The sequence below is a fragment of the Lathyrus oleraceus genome, chromosome 1 (assembly GCF_024323335.1).
Source record: "Lathyrus oleraceus cultivar Zhongwan6 chromosome 1, CAAS_Psat_ZW6_1.0, whole genome shotgun sequence".
Taxonomy (NCBI): domain Eukaryota; kingdom Viridiplantae; phylum Streptophyta; class Magnoliopsida; order Fabales; family Fabaceae; genus Lathyrus; species Lathyrus oleraceus.
The window spans coordinates 44947-67157 of NC_066579.1; the positions used below are offsets into that span (position 1 = coordinate 44947).

The 22211-nt window shown below is 35.8% G+C and overlaps 1 protein-coding gene and 1 long non-coding RNA gene across 2 annotated transcripts; one reads left to right on the top strand and one right to left on the bottom strand.

Annotated features, from left to right (window-relative positions):
* Positions 1-16016: 16016 nt before the first annotated feature.
* LOC127123439 (uncharacterized) lies at positions 16017-17889 on the bottom strand. Its single transcript, XM_051055939.1, has 3 exons — positions 17634-17889; positions 16749-16888; positions 16017-16268 (listed from the first exon to the last, which is right to left on the bottom strand). Exons 1-3 carry the CDS (start codon positions 17764-17766, stop codon positions 16245-16247), a joined length of 297 nt encoding a protein of 98 aa, XP_050911896.1. The 5' UTR covers positions 17767-17889; the 3' UTR covers positions 16017-16244.
* A 2215-nt stretch (positions 17890-20104) lies between these two features.
* LOC127115337 (uncharacterized) lies at positions 20105-21962 on the top strand. Its single transcript, XR_007800694.1, has 2 exons — positions 20105-20368; positions 21194-21962. It is a non-coding gene; the product is annotated as an uncharacterized LOC127115337 (long non-coding RNA).
* The last annotated feature ends 249 nt before the right edge of the window (positions 21963-22211 follow it).

Below are 22211 nucleotides of genomic sequence, written 5' to 3' on the forward strand. Positions count from 1 at the left end.
CATCCTGACAAGACCTTCTGGTCACCAGCTGTCTTCTCGTCAGAGGATTCTCGATTCGTCGTCAACTGAAGCTTCGAATACATCGAGATTCAAATTGGTAGAGAAATGATCATTATGTTCAATGTAGCCCTCTTCCAATATATATCACTGATTTCAAATTTGTACAGATCTATGGAGTCTTGCCATTTGCAGACTACCATTCCATCAAATAAATTTGAGCTTTTATCCAATTATTTGCACTCTTATTTGTTTCGATTCAACAAATGTTTTGCATGTTTTAATTGATAAAAATATCATTGTTTTAAAAAACAGAATTTTTCAAAGATTATTGTTTTAAACAAAGTGAACATTCACTATGATAAAAGGATACTTAAAGAATTTCTCAGTGCTCTCCCAAGGGTGGCATGGTTTCCAATAGGTAGGACATTTGTTCATACTCCTGGTTTGGTTTGTATCCTTCTTCTCCAGATTTGGTTGTTGGGGTTGTTCCCCAAGCAGAGATTTGTTGTTGGGGTGGTTCCCTAAGCAGAGCTTCTGTGGATTTTGACTCCCCGAAGCAGAATTGTGGATTGAAGGCTCAGTCTGTTCTCCAGCAGTAGTCTCTCCCCGGCTTGATTTCTCAGCTGTTCAGAAAATTTGTGGTTAGTGGGTTGGTATCCCCGTATCCCGTATTTCTCCCCAAGTGAGTTGCCAGCATGATTGCAAGTCGAGTTGTTGGTGGGGTTATTCCCCAAGCAGAGTGTTGTTGAAGACTCAGTTTTCTCCAACAGCAGTTTTCCCCAGCATGGATGCTTTCCTTGTGGAAGATTCGGCGGTTGATTGGTTTGTCACCTTGGTGCCTCGTCACTTTCTCCAGTGGGTCGCTATCCCGAGACCTTATTTTGTCTCCTTGTCACGAGTCGTGCAGTTATTGACATCCCCATCGAAGTCGCGAGCAGAGTTGTTGTCACTCCTTCTCAGCGCAGTCGCTAGTGGAGTGGTTTACTTTCTCTCTATCAGAATGGTTGATCTCCTCAGCAGAGCAGGATTTATTTTCCTACTCCGTGGTTGATTGGGTTGATATCCCAGTATTTTCATCCATCTTTCTCCAGCATTTGTCTGCAGAGCGGTTGTTGTGGCAGTATCGCCTGTTGAACCTCCTTCAATCCCCGGTATGGTCGGTTGATGGCTCCGTTATCCAGAGATTGTATTGATTTCCTGGTTACTTTTCGATCCTCAGTAGAGCGGCTTTTATTGCAGAGTTTACTGATGTGATCCGACAGTTGTATGTTCGCCCCGAGTAGAGTGGTTTGTTGCAGAATCTACTTGTTTGGTGCGTTTCCTTCCTCAGTGGATTGTTCCCCAAGAGAGTAGTTGATGATATCCCCAGTAGAGTTGCTTGTGCAACCAAACTCTATCCGGGTGACCCTTGCTCCCTCAGTGGGTTGTTCCCCGATGGAGGTATGTTGGATCCGTTTCCATAGCAGTGTTTGCTAGGATCCCCTGCAGGACTTTGAGATTTTCTCTTGTTCCCTACAGATTCGTCTTGGTGGCGGTTTTGCCCGTTGTGACTTTCTGTGCCCTAAATGGGACTTTCGCTGATTCATTACTCAGAGATTTGGTGTAACCTGATATCTCCGATCCGCTGCTCCCCAGCAGTACCCGCAGATCTTTGCCGTATAGCATGTTAGATCTCCGCAGATTGGCTTTCCAGCTGGTTTTTCCCCTGGAAGTATAGTACCGGACGTTTGATTCCTGGGCTGTTGTGTTAGATATGTCTGTTTTGTCAGCATTCATCAAACATAACACACATATTCATGCATATTCATGAAACATTCATATATTCATGTTGCATTATTTTGCCATATATCTCTTGGTTGTTTGTCTCCTGCTATGGGTTTCATAGATCTCTCTTTATAGATCTTCCCAAAGCAGATGTCGGGTGTTATAAATCTCTCCATATAGAGTCAGCCCCATAAGCAGAAAACGTTGCATTTCCTTCTGCAGTTCCCCACTGAGATACTTCCTCGTGGATGACGGTTTCTTCCGTTTCCTCCCAACATATATATTGGGGTGGATGTTCCTATTGAGTTATATCCTCATAGGACGTGTATTCATTCAGTCTGTCTTTTCGGAATATTCCCGAATTGGCGTTTTGTCAAGTATCTTGTGCTTCCCAGTGGGTTGTTCCCCAGCGGAGTTTTCGGGCCTCTACCCTTATACCGGTAGTTGTAAGTCCTATTGTTCCTCCTTTCCTCTTGGCGGGATTTGTGGTTATATACCTTATATTCCTCAGCAAGAGTCGATCGGCTTCTACCCTGATACCGGTAGTTGTAAGTCCTAATTTTCCTTGCCTTTTGATGAATTGGTGGTTATATACCTTTTATTCCTCGGCAAGAGTTGTTGGTTTTCTGCCTAGTTGTGGGTAGTCGTAAATCCTATTTTATTACTCTCCAACAGAGTTTGTGGTTTGTTATAAACCTCATTTTTGGTTTCTCGTGCGGATTCGTGATTTATTCTATCCCCACGCAGAGTTTTTGGTTTTCTACCCCGTATTCGGTAGATGTAAACCCTAATTTATGGTTATTCCCCACCAGAGTATGGCTTCTACCCCGTATTCGGTAGTTGTGAGTCCTATCTCTTTTACCCTAGCAGAGGTAACCCTTTGTGGTTCGATCTGACTATTGGTGAATTTTCTGTTGTTGTGGTTTCATCCCTAACAGAGTTGGTATCTCCCTGTGGTGATTTTTATCCCCAGTTGAGTGTGTGGTCTTCTACCCCGTATTCGGTAGTTGTAAATCCCATGTTGTGGTTTTGTTCTCCCCATCGGAGTTTTGTATCTTATGATACAGGTGGATAATTGCCGGTTGCTAGCAATTTTATCCTCAGCTGAGTCTTTGGCTTCTTACCCAGTAGTCGGTATTGTTAAACCCCTTGTTTCCTCAGCCAGATTTTTGGTCTTCTGCCCCGTATTCGGTAGATGTAAACCCTAATCTTTCCTTTGTGGTTATCTTCATTCAATATTCGATGTTGATATTCCTCCTTTCTTCTGGATAGTTGCTCTTGAGTAAGCACTTGTATCCCCGGAAGTCTTCTGGATCATTGCCATATGCTTGCAATGTGATTCCTTTTGAAGTCGCCAGTGGGTCTTTTCGCCGTTTGCTAGTGATTTGTTCCCCGGATTGTTGATTGATTCTCAATACATCCCCAGCCAGTCCCTGCGGATAATTGTCGGATGCCTGCAATTTATCCCCAGCGGATCGTCTTTCATTTACCCGTTTGCTTGGTAATGATTGTTGCTTGTTGATTGGTCATCTTTATATACCTAGTTTGGTATCTCGATGCCTTTCTTTTCGGTCGATTTATCCTTTGTTAACCCAGTAACCGGTTGTGGATAATCTTCCATGCGAGTGTATTATTCACGTTCTGACGGTAATGAATAATATATCTCATGCACTCTTCAGTTGAAGCCTTTGTGTTTCCCTAGTCGAGTAAGATTCGTCGTTTCCCTTTGCGGAGTCGAATGTTCTTTGTTGTCGGATAATTGCCGGATGCTTGCAATTTATCCTTTGAGTCTTCTTTCGTTTACCCGAATGCTTGGTATCGATTGTCTCTCTTTTTTGGTTAGTCACCTATTATATACTTCGGTATCCCTGGTGTCTTTTCCTTTCGAGTATATTATTTACGGTCTGCCGGTAATGAATAATATTTCTCATGCGCTCTTTAGTTGGAATCCTTTGTCGATTTTCCCCAACTGAGCAAGATTCGTATTCTTTGTAGGATCGAATATCCATCCTTTAACCAATTTGTGTTTTGGATGATGTGTGTTTTGGCATATATACCAATTCACGTTTTCGGTAGATCACCTATTATATGCTTCGGTATCTCTGGTGTTTCTTACCATGCGAGTTTATTATCTACGTTCTGACGGTAATAGATAATATATCTCATGCGAGTATTCTTATCCACGGTCTGCCGGTAATGGATATTATATCTCATGCACTCTTTGGGTTTGTGTCCCCGTTTGAGTAAGATTCGTCTTCCTGTAGTGGATCCGAATGTCCATCCTGTATGTTCGATTTGCTTTTTCAAGCCCTCCTTTCGGATGATGAGTGTTTTGGCATATATATCAATTCACGTTTTGGTCGGTCACCTATTATATACCTCGGTATCCCTGGTGTTCCCTCCTTTCTACTCCCTATTATGACTTTGGTCCCCTGTGGAGTCAGATTTCCTGAGTTTATATACCTTTTTCAGGTCTTCCTCAGATGTTTAGGTTGATTGATATCTCTCACCCTTATACCGGTCTTAGATATTCATTCTTCCTGAGATTGTTACCCTTATACCGGTGACATCTCATCCTTTGGCTTCCCCTGGAAAGTCTTTTCTAGATTTATGTGGCTATTGTTGTTGCTGTATTGGTGTTATCCCCAGTACATGCATTTTGAGTCAGCTTGATGTCTTTCCAATGGTAATGTTTTCCTTTGGAATTGCTTCTTTCCCCAGTTCGAGTCCTTTACTTCCCCAGTGAGGTCTCCGGTCTGATTTCTGTTACCCCCTAATCAGAGTCGTGTCTCGCGCACGTCGTGTCAGTTTTGTTTTCCCAACTTGAAGTCGTGTTCTGCTCACGCATTCTTTTCTTTATTATCCCAATGAGAGTCTTGTTAGAGTCTCTGTTCCTGGTGAGTGTATTACTCCGATGGATCGTCTTTTCTTCTGTGCGAACCATATTCCCCGCAGAATTTGCTTTTGCATGCATACATCTGCATCATGAGGTCTCTTAGGGACCAAAATTTGTCTCATTACTGTTATTTAAGCCCATTCTACCGCGTCGAGATGAAGATTTCTAAACTTCACTTCTCCGGATAGAACGACCTTAAATAGGGGCATCTGTAAGACCCCAATTTTGTCCCTAAGATCCCTCATGGCCCATAACATCTCATATCATGGCCTCAAGGATCATTGCATACCCTAACTTCCCTCCTAGTGGGTGGGATACCTTATGAGTGTGGTTCTTGATCACCAAGCATGTATTGCACTTGTATATCATTGCTTTTCATATGCTTACTAGCCAAATGTACAAAAATATTGTCATCTAACCATGTTGCTTGCAGATGAAGCTGACTAAGTCAACACAGTCAAATCAGGCATTGAGCAATTGATGGTGACCATTCTTGAAGAATTTGGACACCATGATCATTCATAAAGAGTTCATACAACTTGTGATATCATTTGGGATCAAGATCTCAATTGAAAGAGGTTTGGAATTCATTAGAACATGGCCCAGTCAAGAAAAGTCAACAAAAGTCAACTGTGGTCAACTGTGCATTTAATCAGGGATTGGAAGCTGTGAGATGGTTAGAAAGACCTCATTCATGTCTATATGAGCCTCATTTGACATTTCAAAGATCAAGGATTGAAGGATTTGAAGTCAGACAAAAAGTTTCCCAAAATGGAAATGACCTGTAATTCTCACCTGCCCAAAATGGAAAGTTTTTCTCCCCAAATATTACGTGTCCAAGAAAGCTTCAAATGAAATTTTGTCCAACATGAAATTTGAAGATCTTGTTCTTGCCATTCCAAAAAGTCCAAGAACACTCAATTCCCATATGTGGTTGACAAGATATGGTCAAATCAATTTCAGAAAATGCCCGAATTCAAAGTGGCATAACTTGCATATGGAATGTCCAAATTGGATGGTTCTTCTTTGAGCAAACCACATTTGATATGTACTTTCATAATCCATCATCACATTTTGTCAAAAACCTTCACATAAAAAGGTCATTTTTGAAGTGAACTAATTAAAATGCAAGGGCAAAATGGTCCAACTTTCAAAGTATAAGGAATTTTGACATGGGACCAATTCCAATAGCTTCTAAATGAAAATTATGACTTGTTCAAATTGATAAATCACTGTTACATTGCTTCTAACCATCCAAGGGCAAAAAGGCCAAAATGCATAATAAGCATATTTTACTAATTATCAAAAATTGCTAATCATGATTAAAGTTTGGATTAGGCAATGGTATATAAACTTAATTATAACAGAAACTCAAGGGGAATGATCACAATTTCAGATTCATCACAAAAAATCTCCAAATTCTCTCACTTTTTCTCCATTTTTCACATTTTTCACATAAGCATTTTTTCACCATTTCTTCAAAATTCACCATTGTTCTTGCAAGTTTTTGTTTGAATCTTCATGTGTAGGTAAGATTGAAGTTCTGTTTGTGGAGATTGAAGCCAAACACGTACAAATTCCAACTGTTGCAAAACCTTGAGCATCAATGGCAAGTGGAAAATTCTTCATGATTATGCACGGTTGAGCTGCGAATTCTTCACCAAACACCTTCATAATCATTATCCTCCATCTGTTTTCAAGATTTGGATCAAAACACGTCAAGATTCCACGCTGTGCTTCAAGAAGGTGAGATTTTCGAACCTTCTAATTGTTGAAATTGTTGTATGCATCTTGTAGTGCGTAGAATGTAGAGCGTATTGCCGCTTGAACCATGCGATTTCATCGAGTAATCATCAAGATATCTTGATTTAAAGTTTGTACGTCAAAACTTCTTTTGATCGAATCTTTTTGTGCGTTAACTTCTGGATGATTTCGTTAGCATATTCATGATCTACGTCGAACACCGGTTCCAACGGTATATAGCATGCGTATTTTCGTTGAAAAAAGTTCGTAACCGCAGCTGGTGATGAAGAACACGGTGTTGTTCGTGAAAAATTCTGGAAATCGCATGGCAGATCCATAAGATGCGCTCCCGTTTCAATTTTCTTGTTTACCGCCATGTGTAGGCCAATCGCGAGCCGCCACCTCATTTATGCTACAGTGCCGTTTTTTGGCTTGGCTCATAGATGCACGTTACTGCTCTTGCTGTAAGATTAAAACAATTCCATTAATTCAATTAATCATTAATTAATTCGTATAACAATTAAATAATTATTCATAATATTACAAAACTTAAAAAATTCATATAAAATTCAATTTAAATCCAAATTAGGTGGGATTTTTTTTGATAGATTTCAAATTTAATCTACTTTTTTTTAGGCATAGTAGTGTAAGTTGTGCCTAGTAAAATGTTTGAATGGTATATTGATTTTTGACATGTGTGCAATATTCATATGTTTTGCCATTTTAATCACTAAATACTCATGCTTTATCCAAAATTAATGAAATTTCATATGATGATTCTTGACACATTTCTGGAGATTTTGGTGTATCATTTGTGATTTTTGGACTTCTGGATTGGTAGATATGATTTATTCTTTTTGAGTGTGACAATTTGTGTCACACTATGCCATGCTGACTTCACGAATTATTTTTCCATGCTTCCCTTAGGCCAATGGCTCTGATTTTTTGCATGAGATACAATGTATATGTTAAATTTCAACATGAATTTTTGTGGATTTAATTGATCTATTTTCCATTTGATTTGGATTTTTGATTTCTGTTTAGCAATTTTGGCTTGTTTTATGTGTAACAAAATGTACATGTGTCATTAAATGCTCATCCCTTATCCTATGATTATGAAAATTTATGGAGCACTTCCTAACATGTATAGCTTTAATTTGGCTTTGGTCCCATCCATTTCTAATTTAATATCACTGTTTACCATTTGATTGAAGTTGGTGTACATTTTGTGACCTCATTTGGTTGTGTTTTTGCATGCCTTAACATGTTGATTTAATTCCCATAGTTCCATTAGTCCAAATTGCATGAAAATTGATATGTAACTCATTGAATGCCTTCTGTTTAGGATATAATTTTTGTGGAATTTACTGTGCTGTTTTGATATTTTTTTGGATGTAATCATTCTGGTTGTTCATATGTGATTCAACTTTGTTCACCTTGTATTAAATTGTGCATAAAATGAAATTAGTGCATAGTTTGGATATGAGACCACTTGGGATCTCTTCTTATTGGAATTATCTTGACTTTGATCATGATTCACTTGCTGTTTTAAGTTTTTTCCCTCCTTTGGACCCTAGGCTTGTCCTAGTGGTCTTGTTACTTATGTTTGAGCTTGACTTTGACTTTTCAGGTTAAAAAAGCTAATGCCTTAAGGAGGTTGATTCATAATTGAGTTATTTCATTTGACTATTGTCGACTAACCTATTTGTTTTGTAGGGTGCTTGGTTCACTTGAGATTGGTGCTATGCACATATTGCATTATTGATTGTACCTTGTTGTTGATTCTTATGTTGTTGTTTTGTTTAGATTGGGATGCTGATTATATTTGATTGATTTCAGGTACCCTTAGTTGCTCAGTTCTCTTAAGAACTTGCTTTGCTTTGCTTAAATAGCAATTTGCATTGAGGTAGACTCTCTTGTCTCCATGTAGTCTGGAAGACCTGGCTTGTTATTTAGCCAGGCAACTGTCTGAAGTCCTCCTTAAGAGGCGATGTTTGTGATTGTTTATGTTTGTCCCAAGCAGGAAAAGTCCTCATTCGAGGCAATTGGTGGATATAAGAGATATGTAACCTATCTCCCACTATTCTGTGAGTCTTCTCCTTGCTCCCATTACATGGTTGTAGCATTGAGATCCAAACCCAAGATCGATCGAGTCAATAAATGTGGAGAGAGTTCCATCTTTCTGAACTCCCACACCTTCCGATATTCAATACTCTCTCTGACCAGAGATAAGAGTGATGAGGCACACCCCTCATATCCTTTCATCTGCTTCACCTTAGCCCCTCAATGGCAAGGTTAAGAGCAACTTGAACCCTATTACAGTTGGCTTTAATGCCTCACCCTTTTGCTTGAGCCTCATTGAATGGTTATAGTGTGTGCTACTTGAATTTATGTGATTGATTACTTGATTCATTTATACATGATCACTTGATTTGCCATTGTGCATTTATCATCATTGATTGCCATTGTGCATTTATCATCATTGTTTGCCATTAGTGCATGATCATTTCATTTGTCCTTGTGACATTGTTGTTTTCCCATTGAGGACAATTGTAAGTTCATATTGATTGGCTTTTGTTCCTATGACATGGAAGGGATAGAGTGTAAGACCACTTCATTGGTCACTCATATCCTCTTTGCTCTTTGATTGAGCTTGTTGTTGTATGTGAGGATTCATTGTAAGTCCATGTAATTTGGCCTTTGTTTTTCCTATGATCATATGTGGAGGTTAACCTAAGTCCAGATAGATTGGCAGTTGACTTCCATGTTTTGTTTTTGTTTTGCCTTTATGAGATTGGAGTAAGACCATTTATTGGCATCCGGTATCATTGTTAATTTTAGGAGATTGGTGTAAATCCATTTATTGGTATCCGGTATCCGCCTTTGTGTGAGATTGGAGTAAGACCATTGAGTGGCGTCCGGTATCACCTTGTCTTTTATTTTACTAACTTGCTTTGTCCCTCATTCCAAAGGACACACTTGAATCATTTTCTATATGATTTCAAGAGGTGAACCTCTAGGAAGTTTTACACTCCACCATCATACCATTTTTGTTTCGAATCCTTTTCACATTGTTGACTTTTCAAACTTATATATACATGTTGTGCAAACATTCTCACCCTTTTCAAATTAGAAACTTGGACCTTAAGTCCATGATTTTTTCAAACTCCATTTTGTAAATACTTCTTTGAATTGACTTTAATCATACTTTGACCCCACTTTGTAAATAATCCAAATAACTTCACCCATTCAAATGATTTTGTGGCTTTGTCCATGTTTGTTAAGTTTTCATACATTAGCCATAGGTTTGATTTATCCTAGTTGGTTGATGTTAACCTCACCTATTTGTCCTTAGTTGATTGAATTGTAAGTCTTCCTCGCTTATTATAGGGTTAACCCCTCACTAGCGAGTGGAAGCTTTTCTCACATGGTGGACGTGTTGTTTCATAAGGTTGAGTTTTCTCCCGTGGATAACGTAAAGCCTTAGTGCTATTGTTTTAAAATGAACTCACAAATGTTTGGAAATTTTTTAGCCGAACTATGGCGTTTTGATCCTTACCTTTGATGGAAGGTACGTAGGCAACGGGTTCATCCGTTCGAACACAAAAATAATTAACTTGTACATTCTTTTCTCATCATCCCATTCGTGTTTGCACAATATGTCAAAACAAATAAACATTTTTTATACAACAAGTGTGAAAAGGGCTCCCTAGGAATACCTAGGACGTGATGGGTGCCTAACACCTTCCCATTGCGTAATTTACCCCTTACCCAGACTCTCTGATCTTTTTCATTAGTTTTCTACGTGTAAAACTTCTTAGGTTTTTGTTCGCTTTTTAACCAGTCCTTAGGATAAATAAAAGTGCGGTGGCGACTTGATTCATTGTATACTTTGCTTATGGTTTAATCAATAAATCATATAGCGACGAATACACCGCTACAATACCATGTAGTGTTTTTTCTGTCATCACTATCTCCTGCAATATCAGAATCTAATCACCCTTGCAAGACCATCTCATCATTCATCTTGTACAAAGTTCTCAAGTTCAAAGTTTCCTTTAGATACCTTAGGATTTTTTTTGTACCTGCCAGGTGAATTTCAGTTGGTCTCTCCGTGTATCTAGCTACCAAGCATACTGAATAGGCAAGGTTAGACCTGGTAGCGAGCAAATACATCAAGCTTCCCACCATTTGCTTGTAGCTTGTGGCATCAATTGGCTTGCCATTTCCATCCTTGTTCAACCTGCAAACCGACACAATAGGATTACAAGCCTTATTGCATTGATCCATGCCAAATCTTGTGAGTATTTTATTGACATATTCATGTTGGCAAGTGAAGATTCCTGCACTTTCTTGCTTTACTTCCACCCCAAGAAAGTTTTTCATCTTCCCTATATTTGTCATGGCAAACATCTTCCTCATCGATTCCTTGAATCCTTCAAACATTTGTTGATTATTTCATATGTAGATTAGATCATCTACATACAAGTTGACAATTAATATCTTATCCTTGTTATGCTTCACAAATAGTGTATTTTCATGAGGCCACTTTTCAAAATTCTCTTGATTGAAATATGCTTCAATCTTGCTATACCAGACCCTTGGAGTCTTCCTAAGGCCATAGAGTGTCTTTCTCAGCTTGTAAACCTTGTCTCTTCCTCCTTTCTCATAGCCAAGTGGTTGATCTACATAGACATCTTCCATCAACTCGCCATGTAGGAATGCCCTCTTGATATCAAAATGATATACATGCCACTTCTTGCATGTTGCAGGTGCTAAGATAGTCCTGATAGTATCCCATCTTGTCACAGGAGCAAAAACTTCATTGTAATATATGTCGTGTTCTTGTGAGTACCCTTTAACCACAAGTCTTGTTTTGTATTTCTCTAATTCCACTTTTTCATTGCATTTTGTTTTGTATATCCATTTAACACCAACTTTCTTGACTCTTTGTGGTAGATTGACTAGGCTCCAAGTATCATTTTTCCCAACCTTCAATTTCCAAGTCCATAGCTTTCCTCAATTGCTCATGCTTGACTATTTCATCATAATTTAGAGGATAATTATTGCTACAAAACACCTAAGTTGTGTAGTTTCTCTTCTTCCTCTCCTTCTGAGTTTGTAACATAGTCATTCAAGTTCCATGTCATTCTTCTTTGCCTAAATGTTGACTCTGCATGCTCTTGCCTTTGAGCATTATTTTCTTCTTCAGTAGCATTATCATCACTAGATCTTTCTACATTACTTCCCTCATGCTGAGAGCCATCATTTTCAACATGCACTCCACCATCAATCATTTCAACTTCATCATTCTCCATGTTTACTTCTTCTCTATAAACATTGATGGTGCTGATAAACTTCAACATCCAATTGCGTCTGAACCAAAAGCTCGGGACTTTTCGTCTCATACAATTAAACTTTCAATTAAAAACACAATTTCCATCTTCACCCACATCAACAATGTCATCAATGTATTGATGTAAGAAATCAGGAAACTGAGAGAAGTAAAGAAGTCTTGAAGATTGGCTAACTGGTTGACTTTCAATTGGTTTTGTAAATGATCTTTTTGTATACTGACTTCCATGAGAGCCTTGACCGTACTCCCACTGAGAAGGATCATGATGCACATAACTCTCTTGACCTTTTTTACTCTTCTTAAGTCCCCGATTTGCTTCTACTTCACTGGTGGTGGACACATGAAAGTTGTGGATGGATGTGTTAATTCTCGAACTTTTTTTCATCACCTCTGGCCAACAATATCCAATGTAATGAAATACCTCTTAAACTCTTCACATTCTTCTTCAAAATACAATTGTGTCCCACCATCTTTTTCACTGACATCGTGCTTTTGAATGTATAAATTCTTGCAAAACACATTAATTGATTCTAACGGGAAAAACTCACCTTGTATTTGAAGACCGGCAAGTTGACACGCACAAGGTAACTCATGTATCGTTCTCATGAAACAACCACATGCATATTTGTTAGAAACGACAAATATTCCCTTTCCAACTCCTTTCCAAAGTGTTGTATACACTATCTTGAAATGAAGTTGTATAATCTAGAGGAAAAATGATGTTGTATCGATGCTCAATGTTGGCAATACTTTTTTGAAATGATGCTCTAATTAAACACAGTTGCAACATCAATATGGTATTCACAACATCTTAACTTCTGCATAAATCTCTATGGCTATTAGTCAACATATTTCTTAGTCTCCAATGAGCAGACTCACCCTAAAAACAAAGATAGAAAAATTCACATTAATGAGCAAACTCAATATGTTTGATAATTAATAATCTAACAAATTGAAAGTCACATCAATGTACTTGTTCATTGTCATGTTCCCTAAATGTATGACCACATGAGTCCATGCAACAACAAACCTTTCTTTATAGGGTGTCAACCATGTTTCGTGCACATACTTAACAAATAAAGGAATACCAACACATACTACCTCAAAATGCTTCAAGTGTTCCACAAGAGTTGGACTCCATATTCGAATACATGATTTTGTTCCATAAATCCATAACATGCTCTTGCCTATGGGATTCGACATGCTCCTTCCGTTTGCTACTAACATTTTTTGAAATATAAAACACACACAACAGATGAGTTGAGTTTGGAAACACAATTTCCATGTCATTCATTAACGCTAGTTCCTGGTCTATCACCAAATCCTTAGGTAGCAACTTCTCGGAAAGCGTAGCAACTTCTCGGAAAGCGAACAATTGTTTCAGCTTCTCTAGTGACCATGTGAACCTTTCCTCCTTTTTATGTTTCAGATAGGAAAATCGAACAGAAAACGTCAACTTCATTTATGTAACACCAACAATATTAAGTAGTGGTAGTTGATACCTGTATGTACAATAAATAATCAACATCTTCCAACCCAAATCAAATAAATCAAAAGTTACGTTGTGGAGGAATGCAGTACTTGTTTGTTTTGTATGTACAATAAAAAATCAACACCAAATGAAACATGTTCAACAACTTCACTAAATCACAATGCATCCAAAATATATTAGCAATAACATCTTAATTATCCATGTTTCTGGTCCAGTACATGTATTTCTTTTCGTGAATTCTCTTCATGAATAAGACTCAGCAGATGTTGTTTCTCAGACAATGGACATCTCTTACTCGTCTTATATGTAGATCTTGCCTTATACACCTGCGTAACGCTTGTGAGGTTTTCTAAAGTTTTATCTTTCAAAGCAGCAACTATGTATCTGGGAGGCATGGTGTATTTTGTCATTTCATTCATAAATTGTATGTCATCCTCTTTTAAACGATCTAATATGTCATAGTCATCTAAACTTTAACTAGTTTATGATTGTAAAACTCACACCTCACCATAACCTTCCAACTGCTACCACTTGACACAAATCTCAGCATAAATGGACATTTAACTTTTATACTATAAATGTCTTCAGAAGAATTCTTCCTTTTGTACCTTCATCCTCTCTCACAACTCATAACTAATTTATCTTTCCTCCATCTAATCTCATTTATGGTCATAACTAATAGTAACAACAATAATACCATGTTGTTTGCCTACGGATTGTGCACATGCTAACACGTCAACTCGGGAGAGAAATATATGTCATTTACAGCATATAAAGAATACATTATGAATGCTAGCAATATCGAAAATCTATTAAATTTTAAACAAGTTAAAAACAAAATATGGAAGTAAGACATACATCACCATTGGTAAAAAAGACTGTGTAAAATCTGCAAGGAAACTATCAGGATCTGGACCGCACAAAGGGAGCATTCAGAACTACCTGATTTTTCAACACTACACTAAAACTCAGATATACCAGAATTTTTAAAAAATCCATAAATTTTAGTTGTTTCCCGAATTTTATGAATTATCCGGTATGAAATATAGGATTTTACAAAAATACTGGATTTTTTAGGGGAAAAGAATCCGGTATAAGTGCATCGATTTTTTAGGCCTGAGTCTAAAAAACCGATGCACTTATACCTCATTCTTTTCCCCTAAAATCCAGTATAAACCTTCTTATTCACATGTTTTTTAAGTAGGTTAGTATAAACGTGCTTCATTTGAACATTTGTGAATAAATAGATTAGTATAAACCGATGAACTCGGGTTTTTTAAGTAGGTTAGTATAAACCTGCTTCATTTGAACATTTGTGAATAAGCAATTCAACTAATGTAAAATAGACTAACAAAGTAATAAAAGACCAATGAGGCTAATATTTATTTACATTGATTCATTCGAATTTACCTATTAACATAAGTTTTGTGATATTATTTGTCGGGAGAACTTATAAAAACAACTAAGGACAACAACTTATAATATTGTTCATAAGATTTTTTTAAATTACAAAACTAAATACAATATTATCCAATATTAATAAATTTATCCATGTTTATTTAAATAGGTCAATCTTATAAATTTAAAAGGATTTTTTTATGGTTTGTGATCTAACATTTTTAACTAAATAATCTTATAAAAAATTTAGATCTTTTCTATTTAAAAAAAAATCTGACCTTACATGAACTTATATAGGTTAGGTGGTAGGCTCTCTTACTTGGCCTAACATATTTTCACCCTAAGTGTCAAGTAAAATTTGGGGAAGGCGGGTAAAATTCTCCTAGTGGTTTAAGGTACATCTCATGTAAAGTTTCTTCTAATAGATAGAATTTATCTTTTAAAAAACCACAAAGATTTAATGGAAGATACATCTCATATAAAATTACAGATAAACTATTTATTTGAGAGAATTTATAAAAGCAACTAACGGCAACAAAGATTTTTTTAAATTACAAAACTCAATACAATATTATCCAATATTAATAAATTTATCCATGTTTATTTAAATTTTTTTTATGGATTATGATCTAACTTTTTTTAGCTAAATAAGCTTATAAAAGATTTTAAATCTTTTCTATTTAAAAAAAAAAAAAAGTCTAATCTTACATGGACATGTATAGACTAGGCTAGGTCGTAGGCTCCATTTACTTGGCCTCCATATTTTCACCCACTAAGTGCCAAGTAGAATTTGGGGAAGGCAGGTAAAATTCTCCTAGTGGTGTAAGGTACATCTCATGTAAAGTTTCTTCCAATACATAGAATTTATCTTTAAAAAAACCACAAAGATTTAGTGGAAGATCCATCTCATATAAAATTTCTTCCAATAGATAGAATTCATCTTTAAAAAAACCACAAAAATTTGAGATAAAACGCAATAAAATCAGGGATGAAATCATCATTGACATGCATATCACATCTTTAAAAAAAACACAAAAATGAGATAAAACGCAATAAATCATGGATGAAATCATCATTAACATGCATATCAGTTTCTCTTCTGTCTTTATCGTGATTAACAACTAATTTTACTTTGGCATGAAAAAAAATATAAATTAGAGATATGTAGTTTTATTTTATAAATAATGTCATTATGCAACTTATTGTTTTGACAAATTATATAACTAAATTTCCTATTAATTGAAACTTCGTATGCAAAAATACTGGTGGGCATTATTTTTTCTTGTTGTCGGTTAAATCTCCAATTCAATTTTTAAAACACAGCTTTTTCCAACAAAAAAAAACAACTTTTAAAACACAATCAAATCTGAAGAAAGCTTTTTTTAATCTTTTATATAATTCACCACACAAACATAGCGCAGCATTACAGGAGAACAAAAGGAAAACAGCTTGGAAAAAAAATTCCATGCACGATGTTAATTTATGATCATGGAGTGCAACATTGTCAATTGCTATAACTGAGTAAAAGAAGCATCAATAGTCACAAGAAGAATGTTTGGCTTCACTGTCCAGGAACCAAGATCCATCAAAAGCATCTAGTCAGAATCCTGTGTGAGAATCTGGAAACAAAGCACGTAATATGTAGTTAGATTCTCAACTGAATTCACTAAATACACATATTTAGCCGAATGTGCCGGTTACTACACCAACTCTGGCCGCTGACACAAATCAAATATAAGACTTAACTAGTTCACTGCTTTATTTGAGAGTACAATTTATGCTCCTATTCATTCCCATAACCAAAGAGGATATGTTTCCATACACAAAGGAAGTAAGAGAATAACTCATTCCCTCATGCAGAACACAAGTAGGCAAACACACAAAAATTACCTCTTTCTTCAATTGCAACTTTCTCTGCTATGAACCTCCCACTATCTTTTAATTCTCTCAATTTTACCATTACCAATTTCAGTTATACAGGTAATCATTTCTTAACCCTATGACTCTACCATCAGGTAGCTATAGACATATCACTTATGCATTGCACAATCAAACCAAATGGTTATATATATAAACAAGAAATAGAAGACAAATCAAACCTGAGTAGGAGCCTCTAAGCCCTTAGGTTGTGCTAGCTTTGGTGGAGATCCATCAAACAAACGAGAACATTCTGTGTAAGCAGATCCTATTCCAACTCCAGCACCAAAAGCAATAGATGCCCAGCGAGTCTGAGGACTCCCTGGTACAATAAAAATAACTTTATTAGTTAGTTCCATATTTATATTTTAGGGAGGTCTCATCGGTAAAAAGTCGAGGTCCTGGTATTCATTGCAATTCAAAAACGGCCCATTCTACTTGGGAGAAAAGGTTGCAAACACAAATAATACTCATAAAAAGTATTGCAAATTTTTGAGCTCAGGTCAAAATGACAACACTGGTCATTCATTACACATGGAGCAAAGGCATGGATTGAACACCAACTTGGATGATAATGATAAGATATAATTTGATATTCGTGATAAGATATTCAAATAAACACTTAATGAGTGTAATTTTTGAGACATTTTGAGAAAATAACCATTATGTCCTAGACTTGTTCAATTATCCCAAAATACTAATAGTGGACGCAATAGCGCTCGCGGTTTGGGGAAGCAATTTGAGGCCGGCCGCCGCAACCGCTACAGACGGATCAATAGTGTCCTCCGAACTTACCACCACTAGCGCTACAATCTAAGTATTTATTGCACAAACAACAAAAAGGCAAATGGTAGTAATTGTTAGGGAAAATAGTTGCTAGAACAATTATTGATAAAATAAATTTAAAAATAAAAATTGAGAAACCCTAATAATATAGTATATGTCATAGTTTTGGGAGTATATAGGGTAGGGATGTTTGAAAAGAAGGATGTAGTGGTAGATTACATTAGATAAGATTGGAATTGAAGGGAGAGAATAGAAATACAAAGGGAATAAAAGGAACTGACTGAATAAGAGGAGACCGGCGAAAGCACCGGCAAATGAAGAATAAACGAAGCGGCGGACGGTGAGATCAAGGGAGGCATCCCATTTGGCATCTAGGTCATACTGTCGAGGAATTATTTCTCTCTTCTCACCCATCGATCGGAGTTATTTGTCTTCTGCTTTCTCGATTTCTCTTGCTCTAATCTCCCTCACCAGCCGATTCTGTCGTGTCTCCGAATCAAAATATCATTTTCATTTCTTAATTGCTCGGGTCGGGTTGCATTCAACACAGCCCAGGCCCAATTCATTTCCAGCTAAATCAAACAAGTCTCTCCCTTACAGCTTTTTTTACTCAATTTCCAATATGTCATTAAAATTATATTAGTTTTAAGATTTTTAAGACATGTTGATAAAATTATATTAATTTTAAGATTTTTAAAAAATCAGATAATTCAATTTGTTTTTGTTTTTTTTTCTTAGTGAGGATCACAGGAAGAGACAACAAGATTTGTTGTTAGATTAACCGATAGAGTTGAGAGAGCAACTGATGAGTACTTTGGTGGAAGCAATGGAGATGACGGAGAGCAATCGCATCTTAGGACGGCTAAAGTAGCTCCCATAGATTCTCATCACAAGAGGATCGAGTAGTCCCAATTACCCCCGCATTACCGAGTTTGAGCGTCTCAACTAGATATGAAGTGTGCAACTTTGACGATATTATATGTTACCTTAAAGACGAAACAAATTTTTGATTATATGAGTGTATCAGGTATGAATATTTATTATGTTATATTTATTTAGTAAAATATTGGTGCCACTGCCTTTGAGTTTTGTATATTTTTTAAAATAATAATTAATACTGTTGTTTTTAATGATGAAATATATTTTATTTTGTAAAATATCTTTTTGTGAATGAAAGGAAAAAAAATATTGCGTTAGTATTCTAAAAAATAAATAAATTATTTGAGATTGAAATTTAAAAAGGAGCATCTAATTTGAGATAAAGTGATAATTTTTTCTCGATTGAATAAACTTATTTCATTGCAATTTCATTAAATTCATAATAATGTGATAATGTGACTAATAAAGGTTGGACTCAAATCACAAACTTTAGAACTGACGCAAAACCATAACATCCTAGTTAATGTATGAGCATCACGATTCATATGTCTCTTAATGAAACTAATCTTATAATTGAATTCAACTTATCCTTTATCATTCTTGTATTGAGATAATTTTACGGGGTCTTAAGAAGAAATGTCCATGAATATACGATATAAGCCAATTATCTTAACATTGGGAGAACACCCTAGTAAGGCATGCGTTTGGCTAGAATAGGGTCTGTGATCGCGTAGAATTGGGTGATAAGCCATCCAACTAGGCTTGAGCCGCCTAAGTCGATCCATTATTCATCGCGCGTACTAGTAAGATGTGTCCAAATATTGATTGGCCAAAGGAATAACTCAAAGGGAAAAACTTATCTCTCATGATTTGTGGAAAAGTCAAGTATTCATGTCCCAACACTGATCGAAAGAATGGGAAATGTGACACTCTTAAATCCCCAAAATAATATGTGTTGTGCTGAGGTTAGTAGTTTAGAAGTGGTGACTATTTTGAATGGTGTATTGCATGTTGTTTATGATTAGAAGTTGACCCATAAATGTTATTGTTGTTGTTGCATTACTTTGTATGTCATGCATCATTTTTTGTTGATGTGTTGAAAGAGGCGAGTTATTAGTTCAGAAGTGGGGATCGCTGGTCATCTGGGGTTCAGAAGTGGAGACCCGGTTGAATGAGGAATCATTATTGAATGAACGAGACCAGTGACAGAACCTATGATGTACTAATTGGTATCATATGCATAGAGTCGAGTTGTGAGTCACATTGCATACATAAAGGTTATGTGAATTGAATTGGTATGTTGTTGTATAAATTGAATGTGTGTTGTTGAATGTGTAATTTAAGTTACCATTGCATTCTTTTACACCGTTAATATATTTGAGCGTATTATCACCTCTTTTTTTTGTGTGTTGTTATGTACCTGGTTGTACAGATACTCATGAGGAGTAAGTGTTGTTGTGAGTTGGAAGATGGTTTTTGAGCTTTTCTTCGTTTACTTTATCGCTTTTCGTTGTTTAATTGGTTTAATATTCCGATTTGTAACATCGAAGAATGAGGCGTTTGATTTGTTTTGAGTTTATCATTGAATTTATGTTAATGTCATTAAGTACTTCTTTTGAAGAGATAATTGAAATTATGTTAATCATTTTGAGTGAGACAAAATAAGCACATATATGATACATTACATTATAAACCAATATCAATGCAGATCAACTCAACTTAGAAATTAATAGAAGTTATAACTATCTTCAACAAAAAATGTCTCTACTAACACAAGATTATATATTCATTACATATTAAAGACCAATATGGCGGAATACATCAACAAATCAATGTATTAAAAATCTGATTGGACAGGTTGGTCGGACTGGTTGAACCGGAAACTGCGGTGGTAACTGATCTAAACCGGTGAGAACCGGTAAAAACCCAAAAAAAAACACAGGTTTGAGAAACCAGCGATTTAAAATGACTTTTGTTTATTAATAAAATTAAAATTAAAATATAAAAGAAAGCTGATAGGTTTTTTTTTCATATTCTGAACTTCTTATGTTGCCGTCAAAAACTCAAACGCGTTTCTCTTCGCCGGTCCACCATGTTCCTCCTCTCCTCCGTCGCACGTCTACTCGCTACCTCTCAAGTTTTGTTTCATTTTTCCTTTTTCCTCTCATGATTTTTGTTCTTGAACTCATCCATTGAACTATCATCAATAAAATCTCTTTTGCTTCTAAAAAAATCGTGATTGTTAGAGTTGTTAAATGTTCTTTTATTCCATTTTGCTCAACATAACATTGGCAATTTTCTTTTGTTTTTGTGTGTCATGAATTTTGTCTCTCATAGAAACTTGATTTTTATTTTATATTAGTGTTGTTATTTTTACAATTAGATGTCTATGTGTTGTTTTGCTAGTGTAGGAATACTTTAGAAACAATTGAATTTGTTGCAAGGTCTGTGCAACTTATCTTTTAGTATTTTCTAGTGGATTTGTTGTCTCTCTCTGTGTATCTTTGTTATGTGTGCCTGTAGAAATTTGTTTTCAGGTGAAACAAAATTTTAATGAGCGGAATAAGAAATAAAAACTTCAGATGTGGTTTAAAGTGAGTCATTTACTGCATAAGGGTGAATTACAAGTACAAACAAATCCACGGTACTTATTTTTTATCTAGAACAACTCCGGGAGCTCAACCTACTTTAAAAAGTGTGATGCAGAGTAAAAATGTGATAGAAAAATATGATATTGCTATTGCAAAGTGGTTTATTGATGCATTTATTCCTTTTAATGCTACAAATTTCGCTTATTTTCAATCTGCGATTGATGCTATTTGTTGCATGGGCACTGAATATAAAGTTTCTACTATGCATGTCCTTCATGATAGTTTGTTAACTAAGTGGGTTAATGATGTGAAAATACATATAGAGCAATGTCGTTCTATTTGAAATAATACGGGTTGTACTCTAATGGCAGATGGGTGGAATGATCGTTGCAGGAGAACTCTTATCAACTTTTTAGCTTATTTCTCCAAAGAAACTGTTTTCACAAAGTCTATTGAAGCCTCAAGTGTTTCTAAAACTCCATACACATTGTTTAAGCTTTTCAAGGAAGTAGTGTTATATGTTGGTCCTGAAAATGTTATTCAAATCGTTACAGGTAATGTTGTGAATTATGTTGCTGCTGGAAAGTTGTTGAAAAATGAATTTCCTAAGTTGTAGCAATCTCCTTGTGCAACACGCTGAAATGGGGAAATTAAAGGAAGTAAGTGAGACAATGTCACATGCTTCATAAGTTACCAAATCTTCATGCACAACTTCACAAAAATCCTCATGTTGTTGGTTATTGGTTAAATCCATCTTGTAGATTCAATCCAAAATATGAAAAACACAAGTCCACCACCCAAGACTTTTTGGATGTCATTGAAAAGTATGGTTATGATAGTAAGGACTTGCAAACTAAATTAACTACTGAGATGAGATCATTCAAAAATTCTGAAGGTAGTTTTGGAAGGACAACAATCGTTAAAAATTGAAATGAAGTGTTGTTGTAAGGTAAAATTAGTTGATAATCTTTATGTATTTTAGTACAATATCAATATGTATTTTAAAATATTTTTTAATTTTATCACATTGATTATTCTAGATCAATGGTTGAAAATTTATGGAATCGAAACACCCAATTTGTAAAAATTAACTATTCAGATTTTGAGTCAAACTTGTAGTGTCTTTGATTATTAACGAAATTGGAGTGTGTTTGCACATTCATTAAAAAAAATAGTTTAGAGTATCAAAATTTTAATGATCTTGTTTTTATTTGTTACGTGGTATGGTGCTACGACATGATAATAAAGCTACGGAAAACTATGGTTTTGTACATGAGAATATTGTTTTAAAACTTGGTGTTTCAAAAAAAATTATGGTTCTTTGGTAAAGCTATGGTTCTGTACAATTTTTATGGTGCTATGGTAAAGATATGGTTCTATTCAGTAGTA